The sequence below is a fragment of the Heterocephalus glaber genome, unplaced genomic scaffold (genome assembly GCF_053883595.1).
Source record: "Heterocephalus glaber isolate CG9 unplaced genomic scaffold, H.glaber_assembly_v1.0 deba00001687, whole genome shotgun sequence".
In the NCBI taxonomy this organism is placed as follows: Eukaryota; Metazoa; Chordata; class Mammalia; order Rodentia; family Bathyergidae; genus Heterocephalus; species Heterocephalus glaber.
In genome coordinates, this window is record NW_028258412.1 from 27,551,965 (window position 1) to 27,565,961 (window position 13,997).

Sequence of the window (13,997 nt, forward strand, 5' to 3'; positions counted from 1 at the left end):
CGTGTGCAGCTCTTTGCTCCATACCTCGTGCACCCTGGTATTGTCCATGCCTCATTTCCCTCCTTGTGCTGGGTGTGCACTCATTTCTCATGGAGGCCGCAGTGCACATCCTGGTCACCATGCTGCCTCCTCTCCTGAGCAGCTTGGCCCTGTGCCCTGTTTTCTGTGCAGCATCTGCCTGGTCTTCCTGTGATCTTGGTGGGCTCCTGGCATGGAGTTTTCGTGGCTCTCCAGCAATGCTAATGAGGCTGTTTGGCAACGCTGTGCACAGGACTCCATGTGGGAAATGCTGACTTGGGTCCTGACTCTCACACACAAGGTGGGAGCTTCACGTGCCACTGACTGGGACTGTCAAGTGCATCAAAGGAGGAAAATAACCCAAAGCATTGCTCTTGGCCAGGGCCAGAGGAGCCCTGAGCAGTTCCTACCTGAGGTGGCCACACCTGCTCCTCGGCCCATGCAGCAGGCACCCAGCTCCGGGCTCGGGGGCTCCGAGGACCCAACTCTGTGGACAGTGGTATGGGGCTCCCCACCCTGGGACCTCCTCAGCTCTCCCACTGTCACAGCAATGTCCTCTGTGGGACGAACATTCCTCTTCCCTGGAGCCCACGCAGGGCTGGCCAGGGCTGGGTAGCTTCACCCACCGTGCCTGACTCACAGTGAGCGGCCCGCTCTGCCTGCAGACACGAATGCTCCCGGCCCTAAGGCAGGCGCTGGCCCAGGTGCCGCTTGAGGGCTCCTTGGGGAGAGAATGTCGCGCTGCTGGGGACGGCCCCGTGGCCTGTGGCCTGCAGTGGCCGTACACTCCTAGACAGGATGGGGCCGGCTGAGGCAGCCTCCGAAGACCTGGCCAGGGGTGTGGGTGTCAGGGCAGCCTGACTGGGGGACCCACGTGCTGCAGGAAAAGCGCCGGCCCCTGTGGGGTCGCCGAGAAAGCAGGGTTTGCCCCCGACTCTGAGGTAAGGTTCCAGAGCCCCTGGAAAGGAGACGCTGCATTCGGTGAGACGCCGGGAGAGCTCCCAGCTGGGGCAGCCCCACTGCCCTGGGTGAACGGGGCGCCACCCAGCGGCCCAAGAGGCTCCGCAACGTGCGTTCAGAAAGAGCTAGAATCTCCTTTTGGGTCTAGGAAATGGTTGAAAATAAAGAAAATCACTCAGCTCAAACACCCAGGAGCCCGCGCCCTCCTGGCTGTGCCCACGGTTGCCTCGGGGCCTCCCGGCCTGGTCCGCACCTCGCGCGCCAGCGCCCCCTCCTGGCGGGACCCGCCTCACCTGATGGGCGCGGCCTCGTCACCGCGGTCCAGCCAGTCCTGCGGGGGGACGATGTACATGCACCACAGGCCCCAGTTGTAGCCGTGGGCGGCGTTGGCGTACTGCTGCACCTCGAACGTGCTGTACTTGATGTTGTCGATGGCCGGCAGGACCACGCGCCGCCGGTCCTCGCGGATCCGCGCCAGGGCGGGCTCGGCCCTGAGGGATCGGGGCATGAGCAGGACACGGGGTCGGATCCCCACCGCAGCCTCGGACGCCCTGAGTACCGGCAGTGGCACAGTGGTACCGCCAGCCCGCCTGGCCGGCAACAGCTCTGCATGGCTGCCGGGCTCCAAGTCCCTGGTGGGGTCAGCGCGGCCCCTCAGCCCAATCCCGCCCTCTGCCCTTCCTGACCTCCGGGAGCTTCACCCTTTGCTAGCACTGACTGAAGACCTGTATGTGCCACGCTCTGCCCTCGCACGTGGGAATACAGCTGTGAACCGAACAGAAAACACTCCACGCCTCAGGGAGCTGCTGTGTGCTGGAGGGAGGGGCGGCGGGCCCTGTGTGCAGGGCGCAACCTGCGCAGCAGGCCCTGGCAGAGCAGGAGTGAGCATGGAGTGCGAGTGCTTTGGGGAACAGAGGGTAGTGTAGGACTCCTGGAGACACAGTTGGGCACAGGGCATCCAGGGCGGCTGTGCTGGCCTAGGATGAGGAGTGGGAGACCTGGGCGTGTGGTGGGGCCAGTGTGCTGAGCGCCTGGGAGCAGCGGGCAGAGGAGACCACTCCTCAGGACCCTGCTAGGCTGCAAGGCCCCCAGCTGCTGAGGGGGTGGGGCCGGGCCAGGGGGCCAAGTGGCAAGGGCAGGTCTCTGTGCACCCAAGAGCTAGGCCAGGAGGCTCAGCTGCCTGCCCACGGGGAGTGAGGGGCCTGCAAACGCCGGACTGCTGGCTGGGTTTGCAGTCCTGAGGGTTAAAGTGACGCTGGCTCAAAATCACGCTTTGTGGGGACAGACGCAGCTCAGGAGCATGCGCCAGCTCCCACAAACTGATGACACATTTGAGGGGCAGAAAGCCTATCGGGTCCTGTTGTGCAGTGCGCAACCCAGACAGCAGTATGGATGAGCCTGAAGGGGCAGACAGTGACGCATAGCTGTCCATGCAGTGTTAGAGGAGGTGTCAGTCACAGAAAAGCAGAGTCCCCTCACAGAGTGCTGAAGGAGGGAGAAATGGAGGTGGTACGGGAGCTCAGAGCAGAGGGAAACTGAGTCTCTGCCAGAAACCTGCCAGGCAGACCCAACCCTCAGAACAGAGTGCGGCTGTGGTGGCAGAGAACCCAGGACTGTGGGAGGCGTGTGGTGGATGGGTCGAGGATGCCAAGCCAGGGCCAACCAGAGGACATGGCTCCCAAAGCAGCACCCCAGGCCCCTGGGACACGGAGGGTGGTCCCCAGTCCTCGACAGGGATAATGGCCAGCGCCGGTTCTGGGGACAGCACCACAGGGAGTTCCTCGGCTTGCGAACCCCATGTTGGGTGTGGACACAGGACCTGGTGTTGGTTTCTCTGAGGGGCCACTGGTGTAAGCTGGGGCTCTGCCAACAGGGGGGGCCGGCTGGGGTGGCCTCTGTGACCCTGGCCCATCCTGGGGCAGCCATGGATCTCATGCCCACCGTGCCCACTGCAGGCAGACAGGAGGAGGACATGGGATGTTCCCGTTGCCTCCCGTCCTGGTCCCCCTGCTGAGTGACCTGGGTGCCCCTGGACCTGCCCGGTTTCTCCAGTGTGGGAAGAGGCATGGGCTCCGGACTGAGTTTCCCACCGGGGAGTAGGTGTATCCCTGTCCCTGTCCCTGGGCCCCTCCTGCCAGCCAGGCCCACCCTGGGAGCCGTCTGGTCCAGCAGCCTGCCCAGCCTTTGCCCCCCAGCCCGGTGCCTGCAGGGCCCTCAGCCATCAGGTTCCCTCACCAGCCAGTGTTGAACTCCACGTGGGCGTCAAAGAAGCCGACGACAGGTGCAGTGGCTGCCTTCCAGCCCTGCAGCCGTGCGCGGATCAGGCCTTCCCGCCGGCTGTTGCGCACGACCTTGACCAGCCCCGGGTACCGCCTGTGCACATACTGGTCCAGGCTGAACTTGAGGTCCGCTGCGGGGACACGAGCACCAGGTCAGTGCGTCAGGCACGTTCTCCGGGGACGCAATTCCTGTCCTGGGGGTCAGGAGCCTGGCCCCTGGAGCCACCGTTCCAGAGGGAGAGGGACAGAGTGAGAAAACAGCTGCACAGATGGAGCCAAGGAAGGACTTGGGGCCTGGACAGGATGCATCTTGCAGAGGAGATGCGAGCAGGAGGGAGGTGTTGGACATCGCCTCCCGGCGGTGCCCACATCACTCTGGGCGGTCAGAGGTCACTGCAGGACCAGCGGGGCCTGCGTGTACCCCAGGGCCCGAGAGCCCCACAGGCAGAAGTGGGGTCGCATGGGCAGGGGCTGGGTTGGGGTTAGTGGGGACAGAGTCCCAGTTTGGACGCTCGTGAGATCTGGCGGTTACAGATACGCATCAGTGCTGGGAAGTGCACAACGTGGTCAGTGTGGCTGTGTGTGCTTGAGGAGAACAAAGCAGCAACGTGTGCTGTAGTGCGGGTGGGGGGCAGTGGCCGTCGCTCTTAGGGCGTGTGCAGGGCCCACCCACGTCCTTGGCATGCCCCTTACCGTTGTCGCTGTTGTCGTCCACCAGGATGACCTCCTTGAGCAGCCGCGAGGGCGTGTGGTTGACCACGCTGTGCACGGAGCGCAGGATGACCGACAGGGCCTCGTTGACAAAGATGAAGACTACGGAGACCTGCGGCAAGTCCTCGGCGTACGTCATCTGTCGGCACCTACAGGGGCAAGGCGGTCAGCGAGGTCCCGGGAGGCCACCAGGAGGCTCTAGTCCCAAGCAAATGCAAGCTGAGTGACCACAGCCTCCGGAAGCCCCTGTCCATGCTGTGACCTTGAGGCTGCAGGAAGCTGGAGCAACGTGTGGCCGCGTCTCCTGGACTGTGCCCCAGTCCAGGTGGGCGGGGACAGAGGCCCCAGGGGATGCCAAGGTGCAGGTGGGAAAAGCAGCAAGGCTTCGGGCCAAGCCGAGAACCAGATGGGTGGGAAGAGGGACGCCGGACAGCAAGGGCCCCATGCTGGGGTGGGAGGGGCCCGGGGCCTTGGAGGTCCCCTGCTGAAATGGGAGCTCCCTAGAAATGGCGAAGCCATTCAGCCATGTCAGACACACGTGCAGCTGCATTCCTGTCACAACAGGCACAGCAGAGTGTGCACGGAGAGGCTGGAATCGCTCTGAAATGGACATGGACGGCAGTGAAGCCCTGGCTCCGACGTGAAGGCAGGCATGGGCATCGCCCGGGCAGATGCAGGACGGCTGGTTCCGAGGGAGGTAAAGTGGCTCCAAGTCTGGCACACACAGAAGTCCTGGAAGGAACTAAGCCAGGTGACAGGGCGACAGCTGAGGGAGGAGAAGGCCAGCCACCGGTGTAGTGCGTCCGCCCGCGGGTCGCCCCCAGAAAGCTATCACGAGTGTGCAACTCGGACAGGGACACCCCTTATCCTAACTGGTCACATCCCAGCAGCCCCACTTCCAAGGGCACATCCCAAGGTCCTGGGGCTCTGAGACAAGCCAGGGAAGCTCATGCCCACTCAGGACGAGGCGGAGTCCAAGGTCACACACTCAGCACACACTCCACAGGCACCAGCCACCCAAGAGGCACCAAACACCCTGCTGTGAAGGACCCTCCCACGGAGCTGCCAGGATGGTGCAGGATTGAACCCCAGCTCAGCACCCGGGAGGCATCTGGAGGCCGCCTGGCTCGATCAGCAAGAGCCAACGCCTGCTCAGGGCCTGGCTGCAGTGGAGCTGCCTGTGTGGCTGTCAAAGGGAAAGCTGCCATCGTGGCCTTCACACTGATATGCGAGGGAGATTTCACCCCTCAGAAAAGTGCTTCCTGACAAGGGGCTCTGCTCCCCACTGTGGAGGAGAAAGTCGGGATGCACGATTTTCATGAAGGTGCAATGCACACAGAGCAGAGAGAAGCCAAGGCAGGAAGTGCATCCTCAGAGGACAGCAGGGGCTCCGTGTCATTGTCATCTGACCATCTGTGCTGTCTGCTGTGGCCTACTGTCCTGGTGCGGTGTCTTTCACCTGTGCCTGAGGGGTCTCCTCCGCCCAGCCATGTGCGTGTGGATGCCAGATGAGGGAAGGTGCCAGCCCCCGCCCCAAGGCTGTGAGAAGAGCAGAGCTCCATCCCCCCAAGCATTCCCCCAGTTGCCGACAGCAGCCCATGTCTTGGCCGGCAGTGGACACAGCCAGTTGTCTGGGGGCAGGATGGACGCTAGCCCTTTCTCCCTTTTTTTTTCTGGTACCAGGGATCAAACTCAGGACCTTGTGCTTGCGAGGCAGGCGCAGTGCCACTGAGCTAAATCCCCGGCCCTTTTCCCGGGCCTGGCCGCTGGACACAAGGCTAGTTCTGAAGAGCTCCGCCCCAGGAAGGACACGTTTTTACAAAAAGCACTTGGGGGGCAGCTGCTGAAATGGGGCTTCCTCTCTCCTTGGGGCCTCAGGTTCAGCCCAGCGGCAAGTGACAGGGAACCCCACTTCCTGCCCACGGGGCTCCCCTTCACCACCTGGGAAACCTCTCCTCAGGCTGCCAGCCGCGGTGTGTTTATTTGCTGATCCTAGCAGTGCCCTGCAAGCTCATTGCCCGCTGGGCTGAGAAGTGGACCCAGGACACTGTGCTCCTGGCTCCTGGCTCCTGGGAAAGGAAGGAGGAGCCCAGGAAGCAGCAGGGAGGAAGGACCTTCAAGGACACTGTCTGTTGTCCACGCAGCGGGAGCACAGGGTGGAGGGTGGGTGATGGCAAAGCTAGCCTTGACCGGTGAGACCAGAGGTTTAGCAGCCCAACCCTAGGACCCCAGTAGGGCTGGTTCAGGCCCAGCATGGCCAGGGGCCCAAACGGTGTCACAGGACTGGCCTCTTTCTGCCACTCGCAGCTCCATCTCTGGCTCGGTGTGACCACAGATGAGCCTGTGCTGGAAGGTGGCTTCCCGCAGGCCTCGACCTGGGGTTCCAGCCCAGTGAGGAAAGACACCTGCTTCCGCAGGACCAGCATCCCTGTATCTCTGGGCTCTGATTGGATAAAGGCACCGGTCCCTGAGCCAGTCACCACAGTTGGAGGAAACACGGTGCTCCAATTGGCTTACGGTTGCACTGTGCTCCCCTCAAATCCTGGAGTTGGCTGAGGATGGGGAGGGTTGGTCCCCAAGTGGCCACCCAAGAAGGTGAGTGGATGTCAGTGGCCAGGAGACAGCAGATGCCCACTGGAACAGGCCGAGCATGGGATGCTGTGCTGAGCCTCTGTCTGCTGCACGGAGGGGCCTGGGTTTCCCGCTGGGTGCACCAGGGCCCCGGAGGCTGTGGGCCACTGTGACATAGCTCTGCCACCACATGCGATCACTCAGCAAATGCCAGAGGAGCAACGCTGCCCGGAGCTCCCTTCTCTACCAGGCTGAACCCAGAGCATGAGAAAGAGGAAGGAACCCAAGACACCAGTTCCCTAACATGTCCTCAACCCTCAGTGACGAAATGAAGAGCCAACAAGTGCCTAAGAGAGGCTGGACACCCCCAGCCACCGGGACTGGAGCGGCTCTCCTGTGGGGATCCGGACTTGCTGGGACAGGGAGGATGTGGGTGCCCACGCGCTTCAGGCGGGGATGACAGCGGTGCAGGCTTTGGAAACTGTGCGGTAGACAGCCCGCTGCTGAGGGGCTTAAGTGGCTCCAGCCAGGGAGTGGGAGCCAGCACCAGAGTTTCCCTCACTTGAGATCCATCTTTCCTTTGAGGTCCCTGGCCTAACCAACGACCCGCATACCTCTGACCTCGACAGGACACACGTAACCCCGGGCTTGGCAGGCTGAGGCCAGGCCCATAACACACACAAGAAGCCTGGCATGGAAAACAATTGGGATGAGCTGTGTGTGTGCCTGGTGCCTGGTGCCTGCACGTGGACTCCAGCACTCTGGACGACAGACACACGAGTAAGAGTGCAACACAACAAAACTGCACAGCCGAGGCATCTGCAGGCCAGGCTGCCATGGGCCCCTGCAGCAATCGATGGCCTGGCTGCTCCTGCAAGGCTCTGCATCCTGCAGCAACCAGGAGCTGGAGCCTGGGGTGTTTCTGGCAGGGACAAGGTGACCAAGTGAGGAAAACGTTCTGGGCATCCAATGGTTAAAAGGGAAAAAGGAGCATCTTCTGCGGAAGTGGGCTCCTCTCAAAGCCCACAGCGGATTCTCTTCAGCCAAGCACCCTGGAAAGTCTCAAAATTCTCTGAAGAGCGAACTCTTTTGAGAAACATTTCCTATGATTTCTTAAGAACTATTTCTTTAAACAAAGCTGTAGTGAGAGGTTTCCAGAGCCCTGAGAAATTCCAGCTCCGAGACTGCTCTCATCTGTTCACGCTGATGGTAATGGTCTGGGTTAAAGTGCGCTTGGTCACACGGAATCGCTGCTGCGGAGCCATGACAATGATCTGCACGTGTGGCAGAAGGTGAGCGGCTCCCAGGGGCTGCTCCTGGTGGCTCAGGACGCCCCACACCCCGGCAGCGCGGCCAGTGCCGCTGGTGCTCACAGACACCTGCAGCAGGGGTGGGGACACTGGAGAGGGGTCCCGGGGGCTGCGGTGGGGCTGAGGCCCAGGGCCCCGAGCACACTGCACAGCAGCTCCGGCCCAGCCAGTGGGAAACAGCCACATCCCCAGGTCATCCCACGAGGGACCGCGGGGAACGTCTCTATGCTGGCTCGGGCCACCTGAGCTCCAGGTCCCACTGGGGAGGAGGAGGGGCGAAGGCAGCCAGTCCTTGGGATTCACAGGCAGGACAGTGACAGTTGGAAGGGCCATGCGGGGCGGGCGCGTGCAGATGGACGGTGGTCTGACACTGCGGCCACCTGCTCTGCAGGGTGAGACGTCGCTCTAGCAGTCCCCAGCCAGCCTCCCAGCCTGGTGAGCCCACACCCCTCCCTTCCGACTCCCCTCTCGGCTCTGTCCAACCGTGCCGTTTAGGGTCCCTTAACAAAGTGCACTCATTATGAACACCTGTAGCTCACGAGTTGCTGTTTAAATCAGAAATAGTGCAGTGCACGTTGCTCATTTTTTGCCCTGAATACTCTGCATTAAAAGGAACCTCTCTTATTAATAATGCAAGGCCCCTCTGGGTTTAAAAAACTGTTTAGCACTGAGGAAACAGAAAAGCACATCTATCAAACACACGTCAAGTGTGACAGTTAGTGACACAGCAGGGGCCTGTGCCTAACAGCGCTTGGAAAGAAGCGAAGCCGCCAGGTGTCCCAGCGTCCCTCCCTCTGCGGCTCCCTCCGTGTGTCTGTCCGTCTGCCGCCCGCCCGGACAGAGGCCTCCTCCCATGCAGTCCTGCCCCGGCTCCTCCCAGCCGCATGTCCCGAGGGCCCTGCACTTGGCTGCTGGCTGAGCTTGTGCAGTGCCTTACCGTGCGCGTCACGTGACCACAGCACACAGCACACACGGGGCACTGAGGCCAGAACCACTCAGGGTGAGGGAACCCAGTGCTCTCTTCCAGACCTAAACAGCACCATTTCTGTTGGGCAGAAAAACTGAGTTTGTGGTGTTTGGAAGGAATCAGCTCAGCAAGCTCTGGGCCGAGAGCCACAGACACCGCGAGGGTCCGGCTCGGGCAAGCAGCTGTGCTTGGGTGTGAGGACCTAGCTGGGAGCCCTTAATACCGGGGAGGCTGGAGGAGCCAGCAGCGTGACACTGAGCTCAGCCACGGGTGCTGCGACCTTCCGAGATGCAGTGAGGCTGTTTATGCTCAAGAGACAGCTGCAGGGCCGCCCGCTGCCACCGCCTGGGACCCTAGGGCTCCAGAGCCCTGCGACTGGGGTTCCTTGGGCGTCTGCTCCTGGACAGGCCACCCCAGGTGGGACCTCAGTGCCCAGGCGGGGCAAGGCCACTGTGAAACCAGCTCTGCAGCTGGGATCCATGCAGCCCCTGGGTGCCACAGGCTGCTGGGGATCTGCCGTGCAGGGTCACAGTGGAGGTGCAGACCGCACCAGCGAGGGGCAGCCCTCGTGCTCCTCGTGGACGCCCAGCGCCCCAGCACCTCCGCTCAGGCCCCACCACCTTCCCACATCCCTGTGTGAAGCGGAGCCCATTCCCCCAGGCCCCGAGGGTGCTTCGGGACTTGTTTCCTTGTGCGTCTGAAGCCTGTCCAGAGACCACAGCGCCCTCCTGTTTCTTAAGGAAATTCCACTTTAGAAGAGCTTCAGAACTGCAGAGAAGTCGCAGGGCAACTCCACGTGCAGCGCAGCCAGCACCTGGTCTCCCGTAGCGAGTTATGCTCGCGGGGTGTGGGCACCACTGCCATCAAGCCTGCGGTGACACTGGGTAATTGATGCAGGGCTGTCCTTGCTCACCTCCCAAGCCCCCACTCTATCCCAGGGCCCACTCAGGACCTAGGTTACTAAGCCACACACCTGAGAGCCAGGGTGCACGGGGCAAGGCTGTGAGCAAGCCCACTGTCCCTGAGGCCGGAAGTAGGCGACCGACAGACTGGCGGTAGAAAGAGCTGGAGCCCTGGTGCCCTGCAGTCTGAGCCAGTCTTCAGGTTTGGCTGAGGCCCACCCAATGTCCCCTCACTCCAGCGCACCCCTGGCTGCTGTCCCCAGGGCCTCAGCAGGGCAGGGAGACATGGCCGCCGCCTTCCCTTCCCCAGGCAGACCCTGACCCACCAGGCACTAGGGTGGCGCTGGGACCCCAGCCTGGCCTGTGCTCAGTGAGGAGCTGCCCAAGCAGAGAGCACGGTGGTTGTGGTCAGGGTCAGCTGGGTCACACGGACTGGGCTTCAGGCAGCAGCTGAATTCAGAGCTAAGAGATCCCGAGGGCCCAGCGGCCCCACTCGGCTGCATCCTCAGACACACGAGACCGGATGCGGGCTGCCGAGCCCCTCCGCGCGCTGGTGCCCTCCCGTGCGGCAGTCTTGGGCACTCAGCCCACTGCGGGGGTAACACATCACTGCCCACCTGGCTGTCTCCTGCAGGACCCAGACCGCCAAGGCCCGGGCTCCAGGCTGCTGTCCACCTCCCCAGTGGAGTCCCTGGGAGTGAGTCTGGGAGGAGGCTGCTGGGCGGCAGCCGCTTGCTGCCCAAGCATAGGGCCCAGCACGGCCCAGCTGCCCCCGGTAGGTGCCGGTTCCATCCCAGTCAGGTGCCCCTCGAGCTTCTGAGCGGATGTGTGACCAGAGTCTGGACTCCAGCCCCAGCCACGTGGGCCCAGCTGGGGCTGCCAGGGACAGGGCTGCTCTGATCCTCTGCCACCAGGGCTTTGGGGTGGTGAAGTAAGAGGACCACAGCCTGACGGGACGCAGAGCCTTTCAGAGGCGGCACAGCTGCCATTAAACAAAGTCCAGGAGCCGACATTCTGGGCAGGGCCAGGGCCAGCGCCTGGGCAGAAGGGAAGTGGGGTCGGCCCTGTGGCTGGGTGCCAAAGTGGACAGTCATGCCCAGGAGCAGAGACTTGAGCCAGAGAGAGGGAGAGAGAGAGAGGCAGAGAGAGAGAGGCAGACAGAGACAGAGAGAGACAGAGAGGGGCAGAGAGAGAGGGGCAGAGAGAGAGGCAGGGAGAGAGAGGCAGGGAGAGAGAGGCAGGGAGAGGCAGGGAAAACAGACACACACTCAGGTCGAGAGACGCTTGGCCAGAGCCAGGCGGCTCCATGGTGGAGCCCCGCGTGCCCCACACTCCCAGGGCCCCCCACAGAGCGGTTGGCAGGGCCCTCCTGAACTCACCTCTGGGGCCGGTAGTCGGGGATGGTCCTGTCCAGCGAGATGCGGTCACTGAGCTGGGCATTGTACCCGTACTCCTCGTAGCGGCCCTCAACCTCTTGGCTGTCTTCGCGCAGGGCAGCCGCCATGCCCCCCTGGCCCAGGCCACCTGGCCCCTCCACCAGGCCGATGGGCTTGGCCAGGCCTGCAGGGACAGAGAGGGTGGTCGGTGGGGCCGCCTCTGGAGAGGGCAAAGGTTGCTGGGAACAGGCTGGCGGGGGGCCGGGCAGGGTTAGGGTCAGGCACTGCTCCTTGTGACGCCGTGGGCAGGTGGGGCCTCCCAGACACGGGCTGGACTCGCAGCACCGAGGAGCCTGGAGGCCCCGGCTCCACGAGGAGCAGAGTCAGTGTTTCCTGCCCAGAGCTGATCACACAGGCAGCGTGGGAGGTCAGCGCCGAGGCAGGTGGGTGGGGCTTCTCAAGGCTCTAAACTTGCTTCCCATACTCCTGAAACTTACTGAAAAGTGAAACAAAACAGCCTGGCCTGGTGGTGCACGCCAGTAATCCCAGCACTCAGAAGGCTGAGGCAGGAGGATTGCCGAGTTTGAGGCCAGCCTGGGCTACAAAGTGAGACTCTGTCTCAAAAAACAAAACAAGGACAGGGGATTTAGCTCAGTGGTTCCACTGCCTGCTTCATAAGCACAAGGTCCCGAGTTTGATCCCTGGTACCCCCCCCCCTCAAAAATTAAAAAACTCCAAAGAAGCGGGCTTGGTGGCGCATACCTGTCATGCAGCACTCTGGGAAGCTGAAGCAGGAGGATCATACATTCAAGCCCAGCCCACCCTAGTGCGCCCAGCTATATAAAAAAATATTAATGGACATGAAAAGTCATATATGCACAAATACAATTGTAGTAGGGGACCTCAATAGCCCACTGTCACAAATAGATAGACCAATTAGACAAAAACTAAGTAATGAAATACTAGAACTCAATCGAACTCTTGAACAAATGAATTTAACAGATGATTACAGAGTGTTCCACCCCACAAAATCAGAATACACATTCTTTTCAGCTGCACACAGGTCATTCTCCAAAAGAGACCACATATTCGCTCATAGAACATGTTTCAGTAAGTGCAAAGGAATTGAAGTTATCCCCTGTATATTATCAGACCATAGTGCGATGAAATTGGAGATCCATAGCAAAAGAAACTGCAAAAATTTCATAAACACATGGAAACTGAACAACACACTTCTGAATAACCAATGGGTCACAGAGGAAATTAAAGAAGAAATCAGACAGTTCCTTCAACTAAATGACAATGACAATACAACATATCGGAATCTATGGGACACAATGAAAGCAGTCTTACGAGGGAAATTCATAGCAGTGAATGCACATATTAGGAAAACAGAACGAGCTCAATTAAACAACCTGATGCTGAACCTCAAGCTTCTAGAAAAAGAAGAGCAGGAAAACCCCAGAGCTCATACAAGGGAGGAAATTATAAAGATCACATTCAAGCCCAGCCCAGAAACTTATCAATTTAGCAAGACCTTGTTCCAAAAGATAAAAGGGCTGGGATGTAGCTCAATGCAAAGGCCCTGGGTTCAATACCCAGTACAAAAAATACCCCAAAACAAACAAAAACCCACAAGTCAAAACAAAAGGCAAAGAATTAGAGAAATTACTTTTCAAATGTTAAGTGGTTGATCCAGCTTCCCCGATCCTAGATATTGGCAGTCTGTAACCTTCAAGCTGATTGCAGACCCATGCTGTGGAGGCTACACGCTAGACACACAACGAACATGCTAGACACACAGCAAACATGCTAGACACACAGCAAACACACTAGACATTGCAGAGGACTGTAATGTTGATTATTCCACAGCTGTGTAGAGCTAACCCCACAGTTGGCTTGTTTATAGAAGTGAGTCTGGCCGAAGCCCATGTGCCGAGGTCAGAGTAACTCGCACCCAAATTCCATTCCCACAACTAAACCTTCAGACTAGAAGGACAATGTTCCAATTACAATCATACATTTCATCTACTCTGTTCCTAATTCGAGAATGCTTTGTCTTGTCCTTTATGAGCCTTGTTTACATTCATTTCCATAGAAACCACCCGGCCCCTTTAACCCAATGGATTGCCAGTGAAAGTCAGTGTCTGGGACCGGCCAGGGCTTTGTGGGTTGCACTGGCACTGGTCGTCCCGGCCCCGCTCTCTCTCTCCTAGTTCTGTCTCCAAGTGTAGTCTTTTTCTCAGGCCTGCGTCACACTGGGCAGGTGGGGACTGGAACCTGACCGCAGGGGCCTCTGGCAGGACACACGCAGCAAACGCACAACACACACCAGACAGCAGGTTACACAAGGTGATGCCTGCCGTGGCAGAGGCCCCTGTGGAGGACACCCCTGAACAACTGTCCCTCTGGGCTGACTGCAAAGGAGCAAGGCCTCCCAGGGTGACCTAGGCTGGATATTCGGGGCTCCAGGAGTGGGCAGTGTCCCTGAGAGGACCCCCACACCGTGAGGCGGAGACACGGCACCCCACCCTGTCACCTCCTTCATCCTCACTTGGCCAAGGACACAGGCTCGGGCTTAACCCAGCACCCACGTCTGCGGCCACCCAGCCTTGCCCTGGCAAGGGAGGGCGCCTCGGGGACCCGGGGCAGCTGCAGCTGCTCTGCGGAGGAGCTTGGTGGCCCCAGGCTCCTGGGCCCTGCGTGTTCAGAATGTTCTGCTTTAGGCCCCAACACAGTGTCGATGTTCATGGAGGAATGAACGATCCATGTTGGGCATAAAATTTTAAAATTATATGACACAAATCATTTCCACCTCTTATTTTATTTTAATGCTGCAGCACACAGAACAATGCTATTTTTAGACGTCTGCATCACACTTGATTTTTTACTGTGAAAAGTCT

The 13,997-nt window shown here is 60.1% G+C and overlaps 1 protein-coding gene across 2 annotated transcripts in view; it reads right to left on the bottom strand.

Annotated features, from left to right (window-relative positions):
• Positions 1-13,997, bottom strand: part of Galnt9 (polypeptide N-acetylgalactosaminyltransferase 9) — a 47,147-nt gene that overhangs the window by 13,587 nt on the left and 19,563 nt on the right. For both annotated transcript variants that reach the window (XM_087198048.1, XM_004844026.4), the window contains exons 2-5: positions 11,098-11,278; positions 3,951-4,117; positions 3,214-3,388; positions 1,272-1,469 (exon numbers count right to left, since the gene is read on the bottom strand). In XM_087198048.1, coding sequence (XP_087054174.1) covers positions 1,272-1,469; positions 3,214-3,388; positions 3,951-4,117; positions 11,098-11,278 — 721 coding nt within the window. The remainder of the gene's footprint in view (positions 1-1,271; positions 1,470-3,213; positions 3,389-3,950; positions 4,118-11,097; positions 11,279-13,997) is intronic.